Source organism: Halichoerus grypus, chromosome 5 (assembly GCF_964656455.1).
Source record: "Halichoerus grypus chromosome 5, mHalGry1.hap1.1, whole genome shotgun sequence".
Classification (NCBI taxonomy): Eukaryota; Metazoa; Chordata; class Mammalia; order Carnivora; family Phocidae; genus Halichoerus; species Halichoerus grypus.
In genome coordinates, this window is record NC_135716.1 from 25,195,352 (window position 1) to 25,214,589 (window position 19,238).

The 19,238-nt window shown below is 36.1% G+C and overlaps 1 protein-coding gene across 6 annotated transcripts in view; it reads left to right on the plus strand.

Moving 5' to 3' along the window:
- The window catches only part of CSMD3 (CUB and Sushi multiple domains 3), a 1,190,044-nt gene that overhangs the window by 123,415 nt on the left and 1,047,391 nt on the right, over window positions 1-19,238 (plus strand). For all 6 annotated transcript variants that reach the window (XM_078072078.1, XM_078072080.1, XM_078072079.1 and 3 more), the window contains exon 2: window positions 16,161-16,383. In XM_078072078.1, coding sequence (XP_077928204.1) covers window positions 16,161-16,383 — 223 coding nt within the window. The remainder of the gene's footprint in view (window positions 1-16,160; window positions 16,384-19,238) is intronic.

A 19,238-nucleotide genomic window follows, 5' to 3' on the forward strand; every position in this document is an offset into this window, starting at 1 on the left:
GTGGATCTAGAGAAAATCATTTCATAATGGTAGAGAAGTAAATTCACCAGGATAGCCAATAATTATTCATCTGGTAATTTATGCTTGAATACATGGAACAAAAATGAAATAAAAGGAACAAATGCACATCACAGAGATTTTTAAGTTACTTGGTAACAGATTAATAAAACAGAAAAAAATTAGTATGAATAATAAAGATTTCACTAACACAATTAAAAGTTTGACCCAATTGGCATACATTCACCCAATAAATGAAGAATACTCATTACGAATCTACATAGAAATATACTGATATGAGGGGTGCCGGGGTGGCACAGTTGGTTAAACCACCGAATCTTGGTTTCTGCTCAGGTCCTGATCTCAGGGTCGTGCGATCAAGCCCTGCATGGGGTTCTGCACTCAGTGTGGAGTCTGCCTAACTTTCTCTCTCCATCTCCCTCTCCCACTCCCCACCCAACTCTCTCATGCGTGTTCTCTCTCTAATTAATTAATTAATTCAACAAAAGAAATTTACCAATATCAGGTTATATTTTCTCCCTTAAAAGAGGCAGACACTTCAACATTAACATTTGATTTCCTGAGATAAAACTGTCCTCCCACTCTGAAAATAATAAAATATTTTAATGTGTTTTTATTGATAACCTGAACTAGAGCCATGGAATTATATCTCATAGGCATTGTCTGCTAGCATATTTGATACATTTGGGCAATAGGCATTTTTCATTCTCTGACAAATTGGTAATAGGATTTTCTAGTGTGTTTATTTAAATTTGTGTGTTCCAAGTCAAAGACAATAGAAGAGTTAAATTATGTAATGGAGCTTCATGGCTAAAGATGATAATTTTAGTAATAAATAAGAGGAAGAGGAAAAGAAGAAAGAAGTGTTAACATATATAATATTTACTATGCTTAAAATACTGCTCAAAGAGATTTGCAGTTGTTAACATGCTTAATCTTTAAAACAGTTACTCATTTTCTCATTTTATAAATAAAGAAACTGACACATAATAAGATAAGGTAATTTGCACAAAAGGAGTGCTAAATTGTGAAATCAGGATGTCTAGCTGCAGAAACTGAGGCTTACTGAAAAACTGGTATTTTCAATAAAACTATAAATTACATTTTAAAGTTTAATTAAGGAGGCAAATGCAGACAAGAAAGTCTCAATAAATTCATATTTTAGAGAATGCATATCAAAAACACAGTGATCTTTTAAAAAATTAAAACCAGTTGCAAATCTTTAAATTTTTAATGACTATTTCAAACTTTCTTATCTCTACTGTAATAATATTTCATAGACATTACCCAAATCAAAACACTGTATTAATGGTTGATAATCGTTAAACTCAAAATGAAACAAAAAGTATTTTTATTATAGTTAAATAAACTTTTTAGCAATATGAATTTTATTTCTTTTTAATTTTTTGAATGTAGCTGACACACAATGTTACATTAGTTTCAGGTGCACAACATAATTCAACTTCTTTATACGTTATGCTAAAGCTCACCACAAGTGCAACCACCGTTTGTCACTGTATATCATTATCACAATATCATTGACTATATTCCCTATGCTGTACCTTTTATTCCCATGACTTATTCATTCCACAACTGGAAGCCTGTATCTCTCACTCCACTTCATCCATTCTGCCCATTCCCTTGACCCCCCTCCCCTCTGGCAACCATCAGTTTGTTCTCTGTATTTATGTCTGAATCTGTTTTTTGTTTGTGTATTCATTTGTTTTGGTTTTTAAATTCCACACATAAGTGAAATCCTATGGTGTTTGTCTTTCTGACTTATTTCACTTAGCATTAATATCCTCTAGGTGTCACTATTTGTAGATGACATGATACATAGAAAACCCTAAAGAGTTTCTTTCAAAAATCTATTAGAAGTAATAAGTTAATTCAAAAATCTATTAGAAGTAATAAGTTAATTCAGTGAAATTGCAGGATATAAAATTAATACCCAGCAATCAGTAGTGTTTGTATATACTAATAATAAAGTGGCACAAAAAAAAATTAAGAAAACAATTTCATTTACAATTGCATCAAAAAGAATAAAACACCTAGGAAGAAACTTAGCCAAGGAGGTAAAAGACCTGTACTCTGAGAACTATAAAACATTAAGAAATTGATGATGACACAAATGAAGGGAAAGATATTCCATGCTCATAGATTGGAAGAACTGATATTTTAACACGCCGCCTATACTAGGGGCGCCTGGGTGGCTCAGTCAGTTAAGTGTCTGCCTTCTGCTCAGGTCATGATCCCAGATGGGTCATGATCCCAGAGTCCTGGGATCGAGTCCTGGGATTGAGCCCTGCATCGGGCTCCCTGCTCAGCGGGGAGCCTGCTTCTTCCTCTGCCCTTCACCCCACTTGTGCTCTCTCTCGCTTTTGCTCTCTCTCAAATAAATAAATAAAATCTTAAAAATAAAATAAAATAAAATGCCTATACTAACCAAGGCAATCTATAGATTCATTGCAATCTGTATCAAAAAAAAAATAGCATTTTTCACAGAACTAGAACAAATAATTCTAAAATTTGTATGGAACCACAGAAGACCCCAAATAGCCAAAGCAACCTTGAGAAAGAAAAACAAAGCTGGAGGTATCACAATTCCAGATTTCAAGATACATTACAAAGCTGTAGTAATCAAAACAGTATGATACTGGCACAAAAATAAACACATAGATCAATGGAAGAGAATAGAGTGCCCAGAAACAAACGCATACTTATATAGTCAATTAATTTATGACAAAAGAGGCATGAATATACAATGGGGAAAAGACAGTCTCTTCAACAAATGATATTAGGAAAACTGGACAGGTACATTAAAACCATTAAGACCACTTTCTAACACCATTCACAAAAATAAACTCAAAATCTATTAAACACCTAAATGTAAGACTTGAAACCATAAAACTCCTAGAAGAAAACACGGGCAGTAACTTCTCTGACATTGGGCATAGGAACATTTTTCTACACATGTCTCCTAAGGCAAGGGAAATAAAAGCAAAAATAAAGTATTGGGACATCAAAATAAAAATCTTCTGCACAGTGGAGGAAACCATCACCAAAACAAAAAGGCAATGTACTGAATGGGAGAAGTTACTTGCAAATGATCCAATATCCAATAAGGGATTAATATCCCAAATATATGAAGGACTTATACAACTAAACACCAAAAAATAATCTGATTTAAAAGTGGGCAGAGTGGGGCGCCTGGGTGGCTCAGTTGGTTGAGTGACTGCCTTCGGCTCGGGTCATGATCCTGGAGTCCCGGGATCGAGTCCCGCATCGGGCTCCCTGCTCAACGGGGAGTCTGCTTCTCCCTCTGACCCTCCCCCCTCTCATGAGCTCTCTCTCTCTCAAATAAATAAATAAAATCTTTAAAAAAAAAAAAAAATAAAAGTGGGCAGAGGACCTGAATAGACATTTTTCCAAAGAAGACATACAGATGGTCAACAGATACATGAATAGATGCTCAACATCACTCATCCTCAGGGAACTGCAAGTCAAAACCACAATGAGATATCATCTTACACCTGGCAGAATGGCTAAAATTAAAAAAAAAAAAAGACAAAAAATAACAAATGTTGGCAAGGACATGGAGAAAAGGGACCACTTGTGCACTGTTGGTGGGAATGTAAGTTGGTACAGACACTGTAGAAAACAGTATGGAGGTTTCACAAAAAACTAAAAAATAGAAATACCATATGATCCAGTAACTTCACAACTGGGTATTTATTCAAAGAAAATAAAAACACTAATTCAAAAAGGTATATGCAGCATTATTTACAATAACCAAGTTATGGAAGCAACCTAAATGTCCATTGAGAGATGACTGCATAAGGAAGATAAGCACATGCTTATCAAAATATGTGGGATACAGCTAAAGTAGTACTGAGAGACATTTTACAGTACCAAATACATGCATTAGAAATAGAGAAAAGTCTCAAATTAGTAATCTATGCTCCCACTTTAAGAACCAAGAAAAGAAGAAAAGCTAAATTCAAAACAAGGGGAAGAAAGTAAATAATAAAATAAGAGTGAAAATTTGAAAACAGAGTAGAGAAAGTTACAGAGAAAAAAATCAATGAAACAAAAACTTGTTTCTTTAAAAAGATCAATGAAATTGGCAAAGCACTAGCAAGACTGACAAAAAAATGAGAAAAACAACAAAATTACTAATATTAGGAATACAAGAGGGGATACACCACAGACCCGACAGACATCAGAAGGATAATAAGGGCATACTATGAACAACTCCATATTAAGGGATCTGACAACTTAGAATTCACTCATTACTTAAACACACACACACACACACACACACACACACACAGACACACACACACACACACAAAACCTCCCCTGATTTGAAATATTTACTGGTAGTGATGCAGCTACTAAGGAAAACAGTATGGAAGTTCCTCAAAATATTAAAAATAGAACTGCTGTATAATCCAGCCATCCCACATCTGGGTATTTATCCAAAATAATTAAAAGCAGGATCTCAAAGAGATACTTGTACTCTCATGTTCACTGCAACTTCACTCATGATAGCCAAGAAGTGGGAACATCTAAATGTCCATTAAAGGGTGAATGAATAAAGAAAATGAGGTATGTATTTTCAGTGGAAATCAGAGGGAAATTCTGTCATATATTACAACATGAATGAACCTTGAGAACATTATGTTAAGTATGTATGAGTACTTAAGTACCTTATGAAGTAAGGTAGTCACAGAAAGGCAAATACTGCATGATCTACTTATATGAGGTATCTAAATTAGTGAAATTCACGCAGAAGAAAGTAGAATGTAGTTTCCAGGAGCTAGGAAATATGGGGAAATTATTTTTCAAGGGGTATAGTGTTTCATTCATGCAAGATGAAAAAGTTCTAAAGATCTGCTACTGTACAACATTGTGCATGTAATTAGCAGTACTGTCCACTTACCACTTGGTAAAAGGATAGACTTCATATTATGTGTTGCTTACCACGATAAAAAAAGGCTAACTGCTACTATTAAGTTCTTTACTCTACAATCTTTATCACACAAGTGCTGTATGTCAATAAAATTGTGAACTCTTGGTGATGAAAAAAAAGTCATTCTGTATAATTGGGCACAAAAGCCCAATCGCAGTGGATAAACACAAGTGTGAAAAAAAGCGAAAGGTAAACACAAGAGTGTTTCTTGTAATGCCATAGATCTTGGCTAGCATAAAAGAAAACAACATAAAATTTAAAATATCATAAAAATACTGTACAAATACTTACATTTTCTTACTGTATGGAACAGTTAAATTATGAACATGAAAGAATAAAGGGAGAAAAAATTAAAAATCTGTATTCTACCCAAATTCTTGTGACCCAAATCATGTAAAGTTTAGTTATTTTTCAACTATAAATTGACTCTTTAAGTGGAAAGTTAAGGTGTGAAAAATACAACATAAGGCATTCAGAATCTGTCAAAGACTGAATCTATGGAATGTTGCAATGCCAATTTTTGAGACAGGTTTTCCACAAACACATACTGAATCATCTAGATTAAGTTTTTTTTTTTAATTTTTTTTATTGTTATGTTAATCCCCATACATTACATCATTAGTTTTAGATATAGTGTTCCATGATTCATTGTTTGTGCATAACACCCAGTGCTCCATGCAGAACGTGCCCTCCCCAATACCCATCACCAGGCTAATCCATCCTCCCAACCCCCTCCCCTCTAGAACCCTCAGTTTGTTTTTCAGAGTCCATCGTCTCTCATGGTTCTTCTCCCCCTCCGATTTCCCCCCCTTCATTCTTCCCCTCCTGCTACATTCTTCTTCTTCTTCTTTTCTTTCTTAACATATATTGCATTATTTGTTTCAGAGGTACAGATCTGAGATTCAACAGTCTTGCACAGTTCACAGCGCTTACCAGAGCACATACCCTCCCCAGTGTCCATCACGCAGTCACCCCATCCCTCCCACCCCACCCCCCACTCCAGCAACCCTCAGTTTGTTTCCTGAGATTAAGAATTCCTCATATCAGTGAGGTCATATGATACATGTCTTTCTCTGTTTGGCTTATTTCGCTCAGCATAACACCCTCCAGTTCCATCCACGTCGTTGCAAATGGCAAGATCTCATTCCTGTTGATGGCTGCATAATATTCCATTGTATATATATACCACTTCTTCTTTATCCATTCAACTGTTGATGGACATCTTGGCTCCTTCCACAGTTTGGCTATTGTGGACATTGCTGCTATAAACATCAGGATGCACGTACCCTTTCGGGCCCCTACTTTTGTATCTTTGGGGTAAATACCCAGTAGTGCAATTGCTGGGTCATAGGGTAGCTCTATTTTCAACTTTTTGAGGAACCTCCATACTGCTTTCCAGAGTGGCTGCACCAGCTTGCATTCCCACCAACAGTGTAGGAGGGTTCCCCTTTCTCCGCATCCCCGCCAACATCTGTCATTTCCTGACTTGTTAATTTTAGCCATTCTGACTGGTGTGAGGTGGTATCTCATTGAGGTTTTGATTTGGATTTCCCTGATGCCGAGCGATATTGAACACTTTTTCATGTGTCTGTTGGCCATTTGGATGTCTTCTTTGGAAAAATGTCTGTTCATGTCTTTTGCCCATTTCTTGATTGGATTCTTTGTTCTTTTGGTGTTGAGTTTGATGAGTTCTTTATAGATTTTGGATACTAGCCCTTTATCTGATATGTCATTTGCAAATATCTTCTCCCATTCTGTCGGTTGTCGTTTGGTTTTGTTGACTGTTTCTTTTGCTGTGCAAAAGCTTTTTATCTTGATGAAGTCCCAATAGTTCATTTTTGCCCTTGCTTCCCTTGCCTTTGGTGATGTTTCTAGGAAGAAGTTGCTGCGGCTGAGGTCGAAGAGGTTGCTGCCTGTGTTCTCCTTTAGGATTTTGATGGACTCCTGTCTCACATTGAGGTCTTTCAACCATTTGGAGTCTATTTTTGTGTGTGGTGTAAGGAAATGGTCCAGTTTCATTCTTCTGCGTGTGGCTGTCCAATTTTCCCAACACCATTTGTTGAAGAGACTGTCTTTTTTCCATTGGACATTCTTTCCTGCTTTGTCAAAGATTAGTTGACCATATAGTTGAGGGTCCATTTCTGGGCTCTCTATTCTGTTCCATTGATCTATGTGCCTGTTTTTGTGCCAGTACCATACTGTCTTGATGATGACAGCTTTGTAGTAGAGCTGGAAGTCCAGAATTGTGATGCTGCCAGCTTTGCTTTTCTTTTTCAACATTCCTCTGGCTATTTGGGGTCTTTTCTGGTTCCATACAAATTTTAGGATTATTTGTTCCATTTCTTTGAAAAAAGTGGATGGTATTTTGATGGGGATTGCATTGAATGTGTAGATTGCTCTAGGTAGCATTGACATCTTCACAATATTTGTTCTTCCAATCCATGAGCATGGAACGTTTTTCCATTTCTTTGTGTCTTCCTCAATTTCTTTCATGAGTATTTTATAGTTTTCTGAGTACAGATCCTTTGCCTCTTTGGTTAGATTTATTCCTAGGTATCTTATGGTTTTGGGTGCAATTGTAAATGGGATCGACTCCTTAATTTCTCTTTCTTCTGACTTGTTGTTGGTGTATAGGAATGCCACTGACTTCTGTGCATTGATTTTATATCCTGCCACTTGACTGAATTCCTGTATGAGTTCTAGCAGTTTTGGGGTGGAGTCTTTGGGATTTTCCACATAAAGTATCATATCATCTGCAAAGAGTGAGAGATTGACTTCTTCTTTGCCGATTTGGATGCCTTTTATTTCTTTTTGTTGTCTGATTGCTGTGGCTAGGACTTCCAATACTATGTTGAATAGCAGTGGTGATAGTGGACATCCCTGCCGCGTTCCTGACCTTAGGGGGAAAGCTCTCAGTTTTTCCCCATTGAGAATGATATTTGCTGTAGGCTTTTCATAGATGGCTTTTATGATATTGAGGTATGTACCCTCTATGCCTATACTCTGAAGAGTTTTGATCAAGAAAGGATGCTGTACTTTGTCAAATGCTTTTTCTGCATCTATTGAGAGGATCATATGATTCTTGTTCTTTCTTTTGTTAATGTATTGTATCACGTTGATTGATTTGCGGATGTTGAACCAACCTTGCAGCCCAGGGATAAATCCCACTTGGTCATGGTGAATAATCCTTTTAATGTACTGTTGGATCCTATTGGCTAGTATTTTGGTGAGAATTTTTGCATCCATGTTCATCAGGGATATTGGTCTGCAATTCTCCTTTTTGATGGGGTCTTTGTCTGGTTTTGGGATCAAGGTAATGCTGGCCTCATAAAATGAATTTGGAAGTTTTCCTTCCATTTCTATTTTTTGGAACAGTTTCAGAAGAATAGGTATTAATTCTTCTTGAAATGTTTGGTAGAATTCCCCTGGGAAGCCATCTGGCCCTGGGCTTTTGTGTTTTGGGAGATTTTTGATGACTGCCTCAATTTCCTTAGTGGTTATAGGTCTGTTCAGGTTTTTTATTTCTTCCTGGTTCAGTTTTGGTAGTTGATACATCTCTAGGAATGCATCCATTTCTTCCAGGTTATCTAATTTGCTGGCATAGAGTTGCTCATAATATGTTCTTATAATTGTTTGTATTTCTTTGGTGTTGGTTGTGATTTCTCCTCTTTCATTCATGATTTTGTTGATTTGGGTCATTTCTCTTTTCTTTTTGATAAGTCTGGCCAGGGGTTTATCAATCTTGTTAATTCTTTCAAAGAACCAGCTCCTAGTTTCGTTGATCTGTTCTACTGTTCTTTTGGTTTCTATTTCATTGATTTCTGCTCTGATCTTTATTATTTCTCTTCTCCTGCTGGGTTTAGGCTTTATTTGCTGTTCTTTCTCCAGCTCATTTAGGTGTAGGGTTAGGTTGTGTACTTGAGACCTTTCTTGTTTCTTGAGAAAGGTTTGTATTGCTATATACTTTCCTCTTAGGACTGCCTTTGCTGTATCCCAAAGATTTTGAATAGTTGTGTTTTCATTTTCATTGGTTTCCATGAATTTTTTTAATTCTTCTTTAATTTCCTGGTTGACCCATTCATTCTTCAGTAGGATGCTCTTTAGCCTCCATGTATTTGAGTTCTTTCCGACTTTCCTCTTGTGATTGAGTTCTAGTTTCAAAGCATTGTGGTCTGAAAATATGCAGGAAATGATCCCAATCTTTTGGTACTGGTTGAGACCTGATTTATGACCTAGGATGTGATCTATTCTGGAGAATGTTCCATGGGCACTAGAGAAGAATGTGTATTCCTTTGCTTTGGGATGGAATGTTCTGAATATGTCTGTGAAGTCCATTTGGTCCAGTGTGTCATTTAAAGTCTTTATTTCCTTGTTGATCTTTTGCTTAGACGATCTGTCCATTTCAGTGAGGGGGGGTGTTAAAGTCCCCCACTATTATTGTATTGTTGTCAATGTGTTTCTTTGCTTTTGTTATCAATTGCCTTATATAATTGGCTGCTCCCATGTTAGGGGCATAGATATTTACAATTGTTAGATCTTCTTGTTGGATAGACCCTTTAAGTAGGATATAGTGTCCTTCCTCATCTCTTATTACAGTCTTTGGTTTAAAATCTAATTTGTCTGATATAAGGATTGCCACCCCAGCTTTCTTTTGGTGTCCATTAGCATGGTAAATGGTTTTCCACCCCCTCACTTTCAATCTCGGGGTGTCTTTGGGTCTAAAATGAGTCTCTTGCAGACAGCATATCGATGGGTCTTGTTTTTTAATCCAATCTGATAGCCTGTGTCTTTTGATTGGGGCATTTAGCCCATTTACATTCAGGGTAACTATTGAAAGATAGGAATTTAGTGCCATTGTATTGCCTGTAAAGTGACTGTTACTGTATATTGTTTGTGTTCCTTTCTGGTCTATGTTGCTTTTAGGCTCTCTCTTTGCTTAGAGGACCCCTTTCAAGATTTCTTGTAGGGCTGGTTTAGTGTTTGCAAATTCCTTTAGTTTTTATTTGTCCTGGAAGGTTTTTATCTCTCCTTCAATTTTCAATGACAGCCTAGCTGGATATAGTATTCTTGGCTGCATATTTTTCTCATTTAGTGCTCTGAATATGTCCTGCCAGTCCTTTCTGGCCTGCCAGGTCTCTGTGGATAAGTCTGTTGCCAATCTAATGTTTCTACCATTGTAGGTTACATATCTCTTCTCCCGAGCTGCTTTCAGGATTTTCTCTTTGTCTCTGAGACTCGTGAGTTTTACTATTAGATGTCGGGGTGTTGATCTATTTTTATTGATTTTGAGAGGGGTTCTCTGTGCTTCCTGGATTTTGATGCCTGTTTCCTTCCCCAAATTAGGGAAGTTCTCTGCTATAATTTGCTCCATTATACCTTCTGCCCCTCTCTCTCTTTCTTCTTCTTCTGGGATCCCAATTATTCTAATGTTGTTTCGTCTTATGGTATCGTTTATCTCTCGAATTCTGCCCTCGTGATCCAGTAGTTGTTTATCTCTCTTTTTCTCAGCTTCTTTATTTTCCATCATTTGGTCTTGCATATCACTGATTCTTTCTTCTGCCTCATTTATCCTAGCAGTTAGCACCCCCATATTTGATTGCACCTCATTAATAGCCTTTTTGATTTCTACTTGGTTAGATTTTAGTTCTTTTACTTCTCCAGAAAGGGTTTCTCTAATAACTTCCATGCTTTTTTCAAGCCCAGCTAGTATCTTTAAAGTGATGATTCTGAACTCTAGATCTGACATCGTACTAATGTCCATATTGAGTAGGTCCCTGGCAGTCGGTACTACCTCTTGTTCTTTTTGTTGAGGTGATTTTTTCCGTCTTGTCATTTTGTGCAGAGGAGAATAGATTAATGAGAGAACAAAATGCTAGCAGGGTAACAACGTCCCCAGAAAATATACTCTAAACAAATCAGAAAAGACCTGAAGCAGTGGGAAAAGAAAGAGAAAGAGAGAAAAAAGAAAAAGAAAGAAAAAAAGAAAAAAGAAAAAGATAAAGATAAAAACAAACAAAAACAGAACAAAACAAAACAAAAACAGAATGTGATCAAATATGATCAGGCTGGTTTATAGATCAGTGCCACACACTAGATTATGGGTGTATTTTGGTCTGTTAAAAGAAAGTGCCTCCCAAAATTTTAAAGAAAGAAAAACTTATATATGTACAAAAATAAGGGTTGATATGATGAAGGGATGGAATATGACTGTAAAGATGGAAAGTATAAAAAATTTTATAAAAGGAATTGATAAGTTGTTTGAAAAAAGAAAGAAGAGGATTTAAAAAAAAAAAAAGAAAAGAAAAAAGGGAGAGAATGTGATCAGGCAGGGGAGTAGAAAAAAACCATACACTAGAGATTTAGAGTATATTTTGATCTGTTAGAAGAAACTATCTCAAAATTTTAAAGAGAGAACAACTTATATATATATGCCAAAAATATGGGTAACTACTATGAAGGGATAGAATATGACTCTAAAAATGAAAAATAAAAATGTTTTTTTAAAAAAGGGATTGATAAGATGTTGGTTGAAAAAGGGAAAAAGAAAAATTCAAAAAAAAAAAAGAAAAAAAGACAGTTAAAAAAAATAATTAACTTTGAAAGACTAAAGAATCATGGTAAAAAAGCCATGAATTCTATGTGCAGTATTCCCCTAGCGCTGGAGTTCTGCCGTTCTCACTGATCGGTAAACCTGGTCTTGGCTGGCTGTTCTCGTTGATCTTCTGGGGGAGGGGCCTGTTGCCATGGTTCCCAAATGTCTTTGCCGGAGGTGGAATTGCCCCGCCCTTGCCTGGTCCAGGCTAAGTAATCTGCTCGGGGTTGCTCTCGGGAGCTTTTGTTCCCTGCAAGCTTTCCGTACAGCTTTGGAGGCGGAGAGTGAAAATGGCGGCCTCCCAGTCTCCGCCCCGGAGGAGCCAAGAACTTGGGGTCCCGCTCCTCAGTGAGCCCCCAGAGAAAAGCAGTCAGTCACTCCCGTCTCCCCGGTCTCTGGCCGCACTCCGTGCTCACCCGGCCTGTGACCGAGCGTTTCTATCTCTGGCACCCGACCCCGGGTGGAGTCTCCAAACCCAGCAGATCCCCGCGGTGCGCTCCCGCGCCGCTCCTCCCGGGGGAAGAAGGTGAGTCTCCCCAGATCTGCCGCTTGTTGGGTCCCTGCTGGAGGAGCAGTGGCCCGACTGTGCCGCGGATCACGGTTTATGGCAACCCCGAGCTGAGAGCCCGCGCCTGGGCTCCGTCTCTGCAGCCAGCTTCCCTGCTCCGATACCTGGGAGCTCTACCGCACTCAGGCACCCCCGGTCTTTCTGTGACCCCGAGGGTCCTGAGACCACACTGTCCCGCGAGGGTTCCACCCCCACTTAGCCACCAGAGTGACGTCCCTCAGCGGAGCAGACTTCTAAAAGTTCCGATTTTGTGCTCTGCTGCTCTATCACTTGCCAGAAGCGGCCGACGGAGGCCCCTCCCCCGCCATCTATCCTCCCGAATCTGCCTCGGATTCACTTCTCCGCACGTCCTACCTTCCAGAAAGTGGTTGCTTTTCTGTTCAGAGAGTTGTTGCTATTCTTTTCTTCGATCTCCTGTTGAGTTTGTAGGTGTTCAGAATGGTTTGATCCCTATCCAGCTGAATTCCTGAGAGGAGACGATATCCAGGTCTCCTACTCCTCCGCCATCTTGCTCCGCCCCTCTAGATTAAGTTTTGCTTCCATGTATTCTCACAGCAATGAGTGCTTACCCCAATCATAGCATTTACCATATTCTACATTAATAATCTGTATATTCATGCTGTCTTATGTTGTAGCTTGTCAATTCCATGAAGACAGGCTGGAATAATGTCCTTTTAATCATCTTATCCTGAAGGCCTGGCATATGTGATGAATAGATGAACAATATGGGAGAAATATCATCAAAGGAAAGGAGTGGAAAAGATGAAGCCTCACATGTACTATAAAGAGCACTAAGGAGTTGTGGATTTATGAGAGCAATGAGCTATAAAGAATAAGCAAAGTTATTTCATTTAGAAATGTATATGTGAAAGGAAATATGGATTACCAATGAATAATCAGAAAGCTAAGCAATTGTATCCTAAAAGAGAATTAAAAAAAGTAGAGTCCAATAAAAATAAGTGAAGGGTATGGAGAAGCAATTCATAAAAGAAGAATTATGAATAAATGACAAACATATAACAAGATATTTGATCCCAACAGTTACCAGAGAAATGCAAAATAAAATAGTAAGATAACATTTTTTTTTTTGCTTTGTAAAAAATCTAATGTTGCCAAAATTTAAGTTGTAGGTTGAAAACACTTCATAACCTGTTGATAGCAGTAGAAATTTTCACATTTATCGAGGATTGTTTGGATTATCTACCTAAATTTAAAATGCAGCCAACACCCACTTCTGGAATTCTATCTGAAGTATGTATCACACAAGTGCACAAGGGTATACATCCAAAGTTGTTCTTTGTGCCCTTGAAAACACAAAGACTAAAGCTGTCAATAAGAGATAATTAAATAAAATTAAGTACAGGCATACCATATGCCATATAGCTATGTAGTCATTAAAAAAGAATGTAGGAGAAGTACACATGTGGATCCAGAATCAGTAATATTTTACACATATACACAAAAAGATTCAGAAAATTATGCATAGTATGACTGATTCTATTTGTAAATATATATACATATATAATGCATGGAAATATGCATATATCTTCATTTGCCTAGAAATGGCCTAAGAGAGATACACACTAAGGTGATAACAATGACCAACCTTGTGAAGCATAAGTAAATGAGGGAAATTTTACTTTACTTTTAAGAACTCTATTTGTTTCTGTTTTTTGGGGGGATGTGGAAATTATAAACCTATTGTTGGAAAAATGTACTTTGTTATTATGAATAATGTGATGTTTAATCAAACTTCAATATAAACAAAAAATGAAAATAAAATGAAGAACACAGATAAGAAAGCTTAAAAATAGGTGTAATTCTTAATTTGCCTCAAGAAACAAAAAAGGAAAGGAACTGAAATGTATGAATCAGCAGGCCCTTAAAGAATTAGTGGCCAGAGCTGAACATGTTATTTTAGGACATATGTCCTTTTTCTAAAGCCATTCAGGATGATGGGGCTTGAGAATATATAAAACAGCCCATAGATCACATTGTAGCTGAAGGGATTCATGCTTGCATTTAGTTATGAAGTTCAAATTGGAAGCTGTTCAGGCAGAAAACTGATAGAAATGGGTGATAGCTAATTAACCTAAGGCTTCAAAGTAATTGCTCTGCAAGAAGCAATTTAAAAGAGACCTTGCTCCTTTTTTTATTTTTGAAAATCATAAAATGCCCTATTTGACTTTTGGTGCATGAGCAAAAATGTATGTATACACACAAATATTGATTTTTTTTTAAACTTCTACATTATCCAACTTCTTGGTAACGTTCTAAAAGGCCAAAAAGAACCACAAGAACTGTGTTTATATCAATACTGAACATCCCAGGTTTAGGACTTTGTGGTAAATAGAAATAATCAGAGTAGGTTCCTGAAGTAAAAGTGGGTAAGAGGATAGGGTTGTACTGATTAATTCAGCCCTGAGCCACCCGCCTCACCATTAGAATCAGTAGAGCCAGCTATTCTAAAGCATACAGTTGTTTGGTAGAGAATTGTGTCCCCTAGCAAAAGCATGGTGTTCTTGTGAAAAGAGAAAAGAATGGATTACATCCCAAATCATTCTCTGTCTGCCACAATCTACAACTCTGGCTTCCCATCTTCTGTGCATGGTTCCTCATATTTTTCAAAAATATCCATACCTATCATATACTCATTCCTTCTCAGAGAGGGGTGCCCCATATTTCCTACATTTCTATATCCAGTTCCAAATATAGATACTTTGGGTGGTATGGTGTTCTCTCCCCCAAATTAGCTTGTATTTCTGACTTACAGCTTCATGACCCATAAGCATCATGCACAACCCACAGATCTGGAAATAACACCAAGGTGAAGAATTCTTACCAGAAGAATTCTTATCAGAACTTCCGCAACCATGGATCCAGTCTTTAATTAGACTAGTCTAGATACATGCTGGGACCATCTTCCCTGACCATTGTCTAAATTTTAGAGTTTTACATTACCTAATATGACTATAGACTAGCATATATTCATAAATAATTTCTCAAGAAACATAGTCAGTTTTCTAGGTGTCTCCAAGAGTCAAGCTGTCAATAATTTAGACTTCCCATAGAATTAGAACTCCCACAGAACCATGGAAGTTCTTTTTTTTTTTAAGATTTATTTATTTATTTATTTATTTTAGAGAGAGAATGAGAGAACAGCGGAGGGCCAGTGACAGACAGAAAGAATCCTCAAGCAGACTCCTCTCTGAGCATGGAGCCCGATGGAGGGCTCTATGCCACGACCCTGAGATCATGATCAGAGACAAAATTAAGAATCAGACACTCAGCCAACTGAGCCACCCAGGCTCCCTGAACCATGGAAGTTCTTAAGATGGCTACTGTCAGTTGTCCAGGATTCAAATTTTCAATGTATTTTCTTCCCAACCTTAGGTTTGACTCTGATATAGTTAGTTTAGGATTATGTTTATCCTGGGCCAACTACTCTGGTCAAAGAAAGAATGATTACATAGATTGTTTTTTTAGATCTGAACCATTTTTCCTTCTGGTAGAATCAGGGTGGGAAGGATTTTCCTAAGGCACATTGGCTACATCGCAGAGATATGGACAGAAAAAAAATAGCATGTTTTACCAAGAAAAGTGGAGTTAATTTTTTAAGACATAAAATGCATTCAAAAATTATTTAATTTTCATTGTTGTTCATGATTGTCCATGATTAGATTGGAAACTACTTCAGGGAAGATATCATGTTCTAAGATTTTGTTTGTCTGTTGGATCATGATGTGTGGAGAAACTTACTTCATCACCTGGTTTATAATTCCTAACCACAAGATGTTTGATAAATGGCAAGTTTTTTTTTAAAGGATTTTGCTAGTTATGCCTTATCTTTTTAAAAAAGAAAATTAGATAATTTACCCAGCCCTTGCCATTTACAAAATTATGGTAACATAGGGCTTAGAAAAAAAGGCTTTTTCAAAATTATATGTCTCCTGGATTGTTTGTGTTTTATATAATATTAATGTCTGTTTATTTGTCTTTTGTTTCAGGATTTATTTATACATGTGGTGGAACTTTAAAAGGACTTAATGGCACTATAGAAAGCCCTGGTTTTCCATATGGATATCCAAATGGTGCAAACTGTACATGGGTAATAATAGCAGAAGAACGGAATAGAATACAAATTGTTTTTCAGTCATTTGCTCTAGAAGAAGAATATGACTACTTATCCTTATATGATGGACATCCTCATCCTACAAACTTTAGGACAAGGTTAGTGTGTTTTGAATGGAAGAATGGAGGGAAAATATGTTATGGGTAAAAGTTTACACAAGATACTTAACATTTGTGATACAATTGTAATAAAGTCATATTCACCATTTAGTTTTTGTTCATTTGGAAATATATCATCTCATGCACAAATTAGCTCAGTATCTTTGACTTCATAATACTAGTATATTAATATTATCTCTCAAAAGAGTGAATGTAAATTGAATTATGACCTCTTTAGATTGGTTAAAGGTATTTTGTTTTTTTAAATACTTATTTTAAGACTTCATTAGTTATGGGCATAACTGTTGATAAAGTGAAAGCATACCATGCAATGCGGCTACTCAACTTTAATATACAATACGCAAAATATGTAAAAATCAATATTCATATAAGAAAATACATTAATTTTATATAATGTGTATAGTTTATAAAATCTAAATATCTGAAAAATGGACCCATTTATATCACTAACTGGGAAATTTACATTTCTGTACATACAAATGAGATTATTTATTTTTAAGCTACTTGATAAAACAGGTGTGAAAATCAGTTGTCACCTGTCTATTAATTAAGTGGTTCTTCAAAATTTCTTCTTGGAATATAGGGTATCTAAACATGAGAAATTTTTGCTGTCTTAGCAAAAACCTCTTTTAAATATAGATCAACTCTAATTCAACCAAGTTCAAAATGCCAGATTTTACATATTTCATTAAGTCCCAGATTTTTACCAATGTGTATAATTTTTTTAACTGTAGTAAACTGTTTTTGAACTGTTAATTCAAAATATTCTAAGCAGATAAACTCTAAGAATTAAAGACTCTTTACATACTTGGCTATGTTTACACTCAGAATGATAGTTAAATATATCTGAGTTGTTTCAAACCACATGTCTATGCAAAGAAAAGGTCACTAGATTGATTACTGATGAGGGTTTATTTGTTTTTTTGTTTGTTGCTATACATTCATTTACAAAGTATTACTAATTGTTTCTTCCCTTACTCGAAGTCTTTCAATATCTATCCCTTTAAGAAATACACAATAAGGCTGACATGTCTGTTATTTCATTATCATGGCCAAGATCATTAAAGGCTGACTGTCTTTTGTTAATGACATGGCACTAAGTCAAGATAGAAAACAGATGGCACTAAGTCAAGATAGAAAACAGATGGTACACTAGAGGGTGTGTGTTGGGGGGGAGGTGGGCAGGTATCTGTGTTCACCTGTACACATCCCATCAGATTACAGGCTAAAAGAGAATAAGAAAAATAATTCTTAGAGTTTCCAGTTGGCTAAAATGATGTATATTAAAGTAAAAGGACAAAGCTTTTTGCATATTTTCTTTACAGCAGCAATGTGTGCAATATAATTGGCGTAAATATAAAAAAGAAATAAAGCACTCGATGCTACCTGGCAGTTTCTAACTATAAAATCACTGAGAGTATGGTTTGCAAAAGTATCTATTCTCTCTAGATCCCCTTGAAAATGAGAAAACGCATTTTTATTTTACCTTGGCTCCTTTTTTTGAAGAAACAATTGTGGCCTCTGGGAAGTTAAAAGACTTTGTCAGATGGGGAAAATCAATTTTTTCTTCTCATTCTTTCTTTCCTAATTTGTAAATGGGAATAATAGCACTTAATTTACAGAGATTCTGTGTGTACTACAATGTAATGAAAGCTCAATAAATCTAATCCTTAGCATTTATTAAGTCCCCTGTACCTGACACTACCAAGTATTTTGTATTCATTATATTATTTAATTTCTCAAACAAAGTGAAAAGATTCCTATTATTATCATCAATGTTTTACAATTGGGAAAATGAGTCTTACATTACTTGCCCAAGGTTAAATTTGTTCAAAGTAGCAAGAGGCAGGATCATCACTGCAACCCATCTTTGTCTCAGTTCAGAGCTTAAGCTTGTTAAAAAAAAAAAAAAAAAGAAAAGAAAAACGAAATAAAATTCATAATATATTATTCATAATGTATATAATCTCCATCGCTTATGTATTGATATATGAATTAAAGTCTATTTTTTCTTTGACAAAATTTAATGTATAAATAATAAAAAATATTTTAAGCATGTATAACATACAAAGATATAAACCAAAAGATAAATTACAAATTTATTCTTGGTTTTGTTTTATGGTCACTCTTCCAATATGTACTCTATAAAATTTTGCTCAAATTTGGATATATAAAGCATCTATTGGTTTTTATGCTTAAAGAAATACTGTTGCTAATGTTACAGCTGATTTTAATTAGAAAGACTAGGGAGAAAAAATCCAATGTGTAACCTACAGCACCTTCCAGACTGTGTTTATATAGAGTCTGCTGTTTGATTAGAAGCTGAAACTGTTGCTGGCAGTTTGATTCATTTTTGTGTCTCTCTCTTTGACTCACTGTTTTCTTGCTTTTTGTTTCTCTCACATTCTCACTTAATACATGTCCTTATGGTATGTCTGCTGTTCTGTATCTTTTGGAGATTTGATACTTATATTTTGTTATTTTCCATGAACTCCAATGGTTATTTTTTAATGGCTTGCTATAGCCGCCTTGCAATAAAGCAGAGAAGAGGTTTGTAGGTCTTGTCACTCTTGCTTGTGTAAGTAGAGAGACATATTGGATTTGGCAAACACAATTTCATACTTTCAAAGTATTCTCTAAAACTCCAATTATTGATGATCCTGCTTGTTTTCCTGTAAGTTGTTAATTTATTAAATAAAAATTGATATTGGGGGCTAAATGTGGTACTTGCACCAACACACCATTAGAGAATTCCTTCATAGTTCTATGTTTAGCTTATATCATATGCTGGTGCATTTAAACAATTTGGTTTACTTGATGCATGAAAGTAATTC